The sequence below is a fragment of the Berghia stephanieae genome, unplaced genomic scaffold (genome assembly GCF_034508935.2).
Source record: "Berghia stephanieae isolate SIO BIC M18660-M18661 unplaced genomic scaffold, UCSD_Bste_1.3 scaffold814, whole genome shotgun sequence".
Taxonomy (NCBI): domain Eukaryota; kingdom Metazoa; phylum Mollusca; class Gastropoda; order Nudibranchia; family Aeolidiidae; genus Berghia; species Berghia stephanieae.
The window spans coordinates 5,665-13,952 of NW_027629449.1; the positions used below are offsets into that span (position 1 = coordinate 5,665).

General features: G+C 33.0%; 1 protein-coding gene across 1 annotated transcript; it reads right to left on the reverse strand.

The window, feature by feature from the left end:
* Nucleotides 1-2,446: 2,446 nt before the first annotated feature.
* Nucleotides 2,447-7,423, reverse strand: LOC144962305 (transcription factor IIIB 90 kDa subunit-like; the record flags this gene model as incomplete). The annotated part of the gene is made up of 7 exons (XM_078895208.1): nt 2,447-2,544; nt 2,967-3,101; nt 3,510-3,582; nt 5,418-5,482; nt 5,710-5,819; nt 6,050-6,128; nt 7,312-7,423. Coding segments are annotated over 7 exons (672 nt in total), but the record flags the coding sequence as incomplete, so codon positions are not given.
* Nucleotides 7,424-8,288: the final 865 nt, after the last annotated feature.

The window sequence follows — 8,288 nt, forward strand, 5'->3', positions numbered from 1 at the left end:
GGATCGGAAGTCCTGGATCGAGCCTCGCTCAGCGCATAGGTGAGTCCTTGGGAAAAGACTCTTTACCTCACATTCTCTCACCGTACTCAGGTCTAAAATGAGTACCTGGCCGTTAACAGCATTGTCTTGTCAGAAAAAATTGTAATATGCGCCCAACAGGTATCATGTTCGTTCTACATGTTACATGTTGCTGTTGGTCAGGGACCCATTGAAAGCACTTTGAGCACTTTTAGTGGATATTGCGCTATACAAAAGCTCAATTAAAAAAAATTTTCATTTAGAGATCACCATAATCAGGAGGCCTGAGCTCCATTAAACCTCGTAAATGAGCAAACAAAATAATCTCTCCTAACACTACCCTTGCCTAGTGGGTGCATGGGGCTTTTGTTGTATCAATTCAAATAATAATACTATGTCCTTGAGAAGAAGGTCCCTTCTGTGGTCTTGCAGACAGGAAAAGCTTCTTTGGCGTGAACTGAGATGTGAAAAAAACCCTAGAAAATCTGGAAAAAACAGACATTTAGCATCCCTGAAATATTGATATTGAATTTCCAAGCCATGAATCACCTTGAACGGGATATTTTCTATTGTATTTAAGGGATTAGTGATGTTCTCTTGAAACTTGTTCATTTCTTTTATCACAGCATCAAGAGCTTTCCTTCATTTTGCAACATCTGGAAGAAAAAGAAACGAAAAAAAGTTAAACCGGATTTCAAATTATAGTTGCATAACAATCAACCACAAAATTAATGGGCTTCTAAAATTTGACAGATTCAAATAAAAAAAAGGACATATCTTAAGAAAGACGTTTGGGTATATCTAATACCATGAGGTTATTCCTAACTTGGATTTTCAACCAATCTCTTTATAAAAAAAAAAAAGCATTCAGTCCATCTGAATAACATCATCTTGTTAGTTTGATACATTTCCATGTGAAAAAAAAAAATATGAACAATATAAATAAAGGAAAACTTAAACCTAATTATGGAAAAGAAAAAGATTCGAAGTTTCATCCTACCAAAGAGTAACATGTCATGAGATGAATAATATCCAAACCTTTTCTTGTGCCAATTTCGACTTTAAATCTCCCCTCCGTAAAGCATGAGGGTCTTGTTCAGCCTCCAGGTCCACATTGTCAAACATCCTCAATGGTCAACTGGGCATACGGGGTGCTATCAATTCCAACAGTCTATGAAATTCAAACAAACCAAAAACAAAAAAAAAAATAAACACATTACATATTTACAAAAATGAAAATAAATCCTAGGTCTCATTAAAAATTCTAAAAGACGACAAGCAGTAAAATTGTTTATGGAAGACAAAACTCACAAGAACACTTTGAATAAGATATTTGAATTGCCTAAAATGGAGGTGTTGTCACAAAACAAGCATCTAGGAATTTATTCTATGATCATTTTGATAAAATGTACAGGGGGCTGTTTTTTTTATTGTTTTTTGTTTTGTTTTTGCTTTAGGTCTCTTTCAACACAATTGAGGTTATATGAGAGACCGCTGAAACAAAAAAACAAGCAATCCAACAAAAATAGTACAAATGTAAATCAAAATCATAACCTAAAGAATATCATAAGCTAAATTATAAATAACCAAGAACAAACAGGCAGAAGATTTACAGAAAAAAATATCCCCTGTCAAAAATACAATCACAAACCAAAGAAGCAGATAGGCTAGTAAAGAGAAGAAGAAACGACATCACTATCGGATCGTACACCCATGCGAACATCATAGGTATAATGATTCAAGGGTGATGCTCCCCTCCAACCACCCCCCAGGGGGGGCTGTGGCAAAAGTTTATTTTTGTAATAGATGAACACAAAAAACATCATTACTAAATCATTCAAAGAATTATATAAACAATCCAAGTTAATCTTTTTCTTTGGGTTAAATAATGTGAATGACAAAAAAAGATATACTGGCAGGAAAAGAATTGCCAAATCAGCTTCAAAAAAAGGTCTTTTTCGACAAGTTAAAAAGCTCTTACTGCTGTAATTTTTAGCAGCAAACTCTCATCTTCTTAATTAATACCAATCACAATTCAACGCAAAGAAATTAATGACGACAAAATCCTTCCGTAGCATCTAAAAAGTAGTGCTTAAGAGTTCAATAGGCCCATGGAGCCGAAGTTTATCCAGGTTTCTTTATTGTGAAATGGACAATAGCAATTTCTTACTATCCTTCAAATAGGGGCTAGTCTATTGCAAAGTACTTTCCTCTAGATCTAACAGACCCAGCTACCCATTCACTGCAGGTTAGACAGAAGGGGTGAGAAAAAAAAATCTCAACTCCACCCAAGATCGATCTTGGTCCCTTGCATATAAAGTGAATGCTCCACATAGCTATTGGGACCTCATAGTGGTCAAAATAAGTAAATATTAATGTCTTAGGTGTTGATATGTCACAAAAGCGACCTTTTGCCCAAGTTCATATACTAGTTACCTTTTCCGTACAGTATTTTCACAAACTTCACCACCTTGATCACTTGATCAATTGTCCGATTAAAAATGCATGCGAGCTGACATGAAATAGCTGAAATCAAGAAAAAAAATTTAATTAAATTAAAAGAGCTTTTCATTAATATGACAAACATGAGGACTGTCTCACATGAATAAATAAATATAAAATAAAAAATTTGAACCCCCGCTTTTAAGTCATAAACAAAATAATCAATTTTTAATAATAAAACTTCAAGCTTTTTGTTCCTTTATGAATGCAGTGAATAGACTTGCAAAAAAAAAAAAAAATTTTAAATCTGTAAATTTCGGGAAGAAATCTGTATTAATTCAAATGGCGAGGCCATTACTCTATATAAACTATCCCTTTAAAATGCTTTAGAATTGATATGGTATTGTTCAGCTGTTCAGGCATTATTTCTGAGGCAAGGTAAACAGTGACCATTTCTTTGACATTTAAAACATCACTTGAGATGCTACCTGCCCCACACAACCCACAGCAGGCCGTCTTCCTGTATGCATCCAGTCTCTCTTCATCCTTGCCACCAGTCTGGTTGCCGACTCCCACGACTTTGTTTAATTTGTCTCCAAAACAAAGCTGGTTTGCAAACCGACGAATGTAGATTATGGGGTCTAGAAACAAAAATACAGATATTAGGCAAAATAATCAATATAATATATTCAAGTCAAAGTTTATTTCAGGCAGTTTGCTAATCCAGAACACAAATCAATACATAATTTCTAGTTAACAAAACTAGCATAATCTTATAACTGTAAATAAACAAAAATAAGAGGATATTGCAAAATATTTTTTTGAATAACATTCAAACACACACATGTATTACAAAGAATTTCTGTTTCCTTTTCAAATAAGCTAACAAACAGGATTTTATAATATATCATAATGGCTATTTTTTAAATATCACAATAACACAATTTAAAATGATTCACAAAAGGACCAAACCAGATACAAAGACTGGTGGCTATATATTTACTATCAAATAATGCATGATAAAAATTGATGTACAATTTGTGACTTACCTACAAATCTGATATTCTGACACAACTCTGCGGCAAGCTGTACAAAAGTTCTGCCTAACACATGAACATTTACCTGTCAAATAGAAATGATGATTAGCTTTGAGCACACAACAAACAATGACATTCATTCTTCAGTACAAAACTACTCTTATTGAGAGAGCATTCAGAAATGAAGGCAAAGCTTATCTATATTGCGATCATAAGCTGTGATATATAACCTGGCATGGCGATTTTTGCATAGCTTGCAACGTGGCCCAAAAAATCATTGCACCTCAAAATCTGCAACTTTTGAATATGGACTCAGTGGGAAGTGAACCTGGACTATGGAAGGCGGACACTAGTAGGGAGTGAACCTTGGGCTATGAGAGGGAGATGTCACTGGGAGTGAATGCAGGACGATGTGATATGGACACCAGTGGGAACGTATTTATTGTTCCTGAGTGTGAGGTTTTATCCGTAGAATGTCCCTGAAATTTGACATTGGGGGTAGGCATGCTACACAGCTTTGTTAGGGAGGATTTTTAAAAACCTTAATAAGCTTTTTATAATGATCATTTAAAGTTAAATCTCTCTCTACCAATTACTCAGGCTCACAACGCTTTCTCTCTTTCATGAACTTATGGTTAGTTTTTTAAGAAAATCAATTGCAAATTTGGTTGGGTTTTTTTGCTTGCAAATATTTGGATTTTATTTTGGAAAAAAAAACAAAAAAAAACATGTAGTTTAACAAAATTTATGAGATTTAAAGATAACAATCTATGTATACCACTTGAAACAAGAATCAATATTTCTCCTACAACCAATTCTGAATTAAGCTATGAGAACATTTGAAATTTGAATTAATGAACGTTATCTATTTTACGCATGAGATATTAATGATTATTTAAATACCCAAATATGCCAAAACATTAATAAAAATATCATGATAAAGAATAAACTATAGATTTACAACAAACTGAAATAACCTGAGCCATCAACCGTTTTCCCTCTTGCATTAAAAAAAAAACAGAACTGTTTAATAACGCTTTTATTTTGTAAAGTAAAAAATCTCTCTCAGTACATATCCATTCAAAATGGCTGAACACAGGTTTTTAAAACAAATCTAACTTGTATTACATGTGACATGTAAAACGGCCCGAAGATAATTAGTCAGGTTTAAAAAAAATTTAACGTACCTGAACAGATCACGAAGTCTATTAGCATCAGTAATTTTAGTCAAGGTTGACAACAACATACATGGTGTAACAAACCTGAATTTTATTCCAACACAAGATATTAATTCCAACTTTTATAAACAATAAACCTTAGTCTGACCATTGCCTTAATTTGAGTATCCTTTATCCATTTTATTTGTCATTTCAGGGAAAACATAAATACTTCACTGATGGCTTTGATTCCTATTTCCTTTAATTTTAATAATATGAACACTCTGCTATCAGAAGCAAAGTTAAAGCAAAAAAAAAAAATAAAAAAAGTACTTAATCAAATGAGACCAAAAAAAATAAAATAAATGAAAATGTTCATAATGTACTACATAGTTGGATTCCATTTACCTCTTAATCATTAAAATACAGAATCAATTGAAACAGATATCATTTTTTAAAAAATACATGAATGCATTGTATAACCAATCTCCATTTCAATATCAAACAATGCTGTCAGCAAATGAAATGCTGTTAACCAAGGTCTAATACATAAATTTCTGCTAATGCACATTGATAATGATGCTGTTTATGATAACATGGTAGTTATAAGTGGTAATGTTGCGATAGTGGTGATTTTAGCTTTAGAAGTTATAATGGCACTTTAACTTTTAGGAATTTTCACTGTCTGAGAGAAGGAAGATGGTATACAATGCCAAAAGACCAGTATTATGGCTGATCTAGTGTTTCATGTGATTGCAGCTACCAAATAAAAATTATAGTTGATAACCAATGCTGGCATAAGGCCGCCCAAAAGTCCCACAAAAAACACTAAAAAAAAAAGGTTTCAGATATTAATAAAAGAGATAATTATTAAAAGAGAGATGATTTAAGGGGAAAGAAATATCATCTCTTTCCAACTAATACACACTATCACATCTGAGTCTAAGCAATACCAAGTCAGCAACCACAAAGGATAATTCCAAGTCCTCACTGCCACCTGGGTCAACACGGCATAACTAAGTAAAGACAGGAAGCTAAGACGTAATCCATTTTACGTCCCCTTGTAAACTTGTTGGCGACAGCTATCTTGAAAAATCCAAAAGCTGTATCAATGCTGCTTTGGTGCATGCGTACCTGGTACCTAACACCTTCAATTTCTTGTAACCTGTGAAATTAAAAGATATACAAAATCAAATTATGTGAAACCCAAATACGTAATTTGAGGAACAACACTCAGGTGAAATAAAAATAAGGAGTTAGAGACCACCAAAAATAAATTTCAATATTTATTAGTTCAGATAATTATAGCTCATAAAAGGCGAGGTGAAACACAGAGATGGTTCCTATTGTCTAAAGGACATTTTAAAAAATGAAAGAAGAAAAAGTGATACAAACCTACCATTTTCTAAAGTGATCTTCCTTGAATCTTCAGAACTGAAACCATAAGCCCCACGGAATGACTGGGCACGAGTACCTGCAAAACATTTTTTTAATTAAATTTAAAAAGATTTCTTAACACCAACACGAAAACTGTAAAAACCAAAATGAAAAAAAACAAAAAAATTTTTAAGAACATTTGTAAGATGAATTTTAAAAAATCATCCTTCTTCGGCATGCTCCTATTTTGCTTTGGTTTATTTCAACTTCAAGGGAAAGAACAATCACAGACAGCTTTTGATGGTAAAGCATATTTCAAAAAAGTATAATATGAAGGATTCATACTATTTTTTTCAAATGCATACTAACAATCACTAAAAACAACTTGAATTTTATTATAAATATAAAAGCCAGTACACCTCCATCATCTTTCCTCCCTCCTTTTGCTCCATTCATTGATAGGTTTGTAAACAAAAGATCAATGTAGAAATATTCCCTTTAAATCAACTCTCTTTTTTATAGAGCTTTTTACTTACTTTACCATAGCATTAAGGTTATAAACATTATTGCCATTATCTTTTATTTATGATTACAATAAAATTAATAATAAAAATAATGATATCAACAATAATAATTATGTTTAATACCAACAAACTATTCTAATGTATGTTACACTAGGATAGTATTGATATCGACCCCCCCCCCAAAAAAAAAAATCACTGGACTGGCTTCCTGTGAAGTTTAGGATAGACTTAAGTTATTGTGCTTTGTTTATAGATGTCTGGATGGATTGGCACCTGAATATATGCTGTGAACAAATTAAAAAATATGAAACTACTTGAACTTTAAGATCATCTCATTCCCAACTTCTGAAGTAGGTTACCACCTAAAAATCCACTTTTGTTTTAAAAAAGCCTTTTCACCCATTGCTCCACACCTATGGAACCACTCAGTCCTCAGACAAAGTCCTGTGAAAATTAATATCTTTCGGGGTATGTCTGAAGACTGAAGGGCTTATTTTTTTATGAAATAGATGTTTTCTTGATTTGCTTCTGTAAATTTATGCATATTTATGTAGTACATGATTTAAAAAAAAAAATTATGTAAAGCGCCGCAGAGCACTATTAAACGTGGATGTTTTGGCGCTATATATACATTCATTATTTATTTTTATAAAGAAGCTCACCATCATTGGAAACAAACGCCCAATTACTGAAGCCCCTCCAGTGGCATTTCCTGATACTGGACCCTGACACAATAACTGGTCCCCAATACAGTACCACAATTTGTACAGATGAAAATCTCCTCGGATGGATCTGTATCAATCTCATACAACCACAGTGGTTGCAGGCCTTGGGGATCTTTAAATTTTTTTTCTGGTTTAAGGCCAGCCTGTAAACAAAAGGCAATTTAAAAAAAACAAATGTTAATAGTAATATAGGTGCTTGTCTTTTCCTACTGTTAAAAGTGGTCATTGAATTATTAAACTAGGGACTCCTTGTTGATCACTTTGTAGTGATAATACAGTACAACACGTATCCTCTTTTTTGCTTGGGACAGAATATTTAAGATGAGAGAAAAAAAAAAAGCAGAGAAATTTAAAAATTTTCAGATATTAAGATTAGTACGAGGAATTTATACTGCACTGCAGAGCTATATAAAAGCCCAATCTCTTTGCTAAATAAAAAGATTTTAATAATGAAACAATAATAAGGTATAGATTTATAGTGCGCCAAACTCCTTCATCTGGAGGGCTCTGGTGCATAACATAACGCAATTACACACATAACCAAAAGAAAGCCTGTCGGTATAAAAAATGTCTTCAATCGACGCATGAAATCACCAGTGAAGATGAACGTATCTAAAAAATGGTAGCAAATTCCACAACTTTGACCAAAATGCTGAAAGGCGAGTTAAACCAGCCTTTCACTCAGGGATGTAGCGGGTTTGCTATTGTAGTTGAGCTGGATGTCCAATCCGGACACCCTTACAAAATTACTATTTTAACACCTAATTTTAAATAAAATTATGACATAAAGCTGAGTTCCAATTTAACACAGTCAGAAATAATCAAATAAATCAAACTCTTAAATTCCTTGTCTCACTCGGAAGATCGGAAAACAAGCTCTCCCATCCCCTTTTCACCGAATTCAAGTCGAAGTAAAAAATATAAAGAAACATTTTACAATTGAAAGGAGTTTTCACATTTGTTTTGAAATTTTTGCGCTAACATCAAAACTGGAATAAAAAAGTAAGT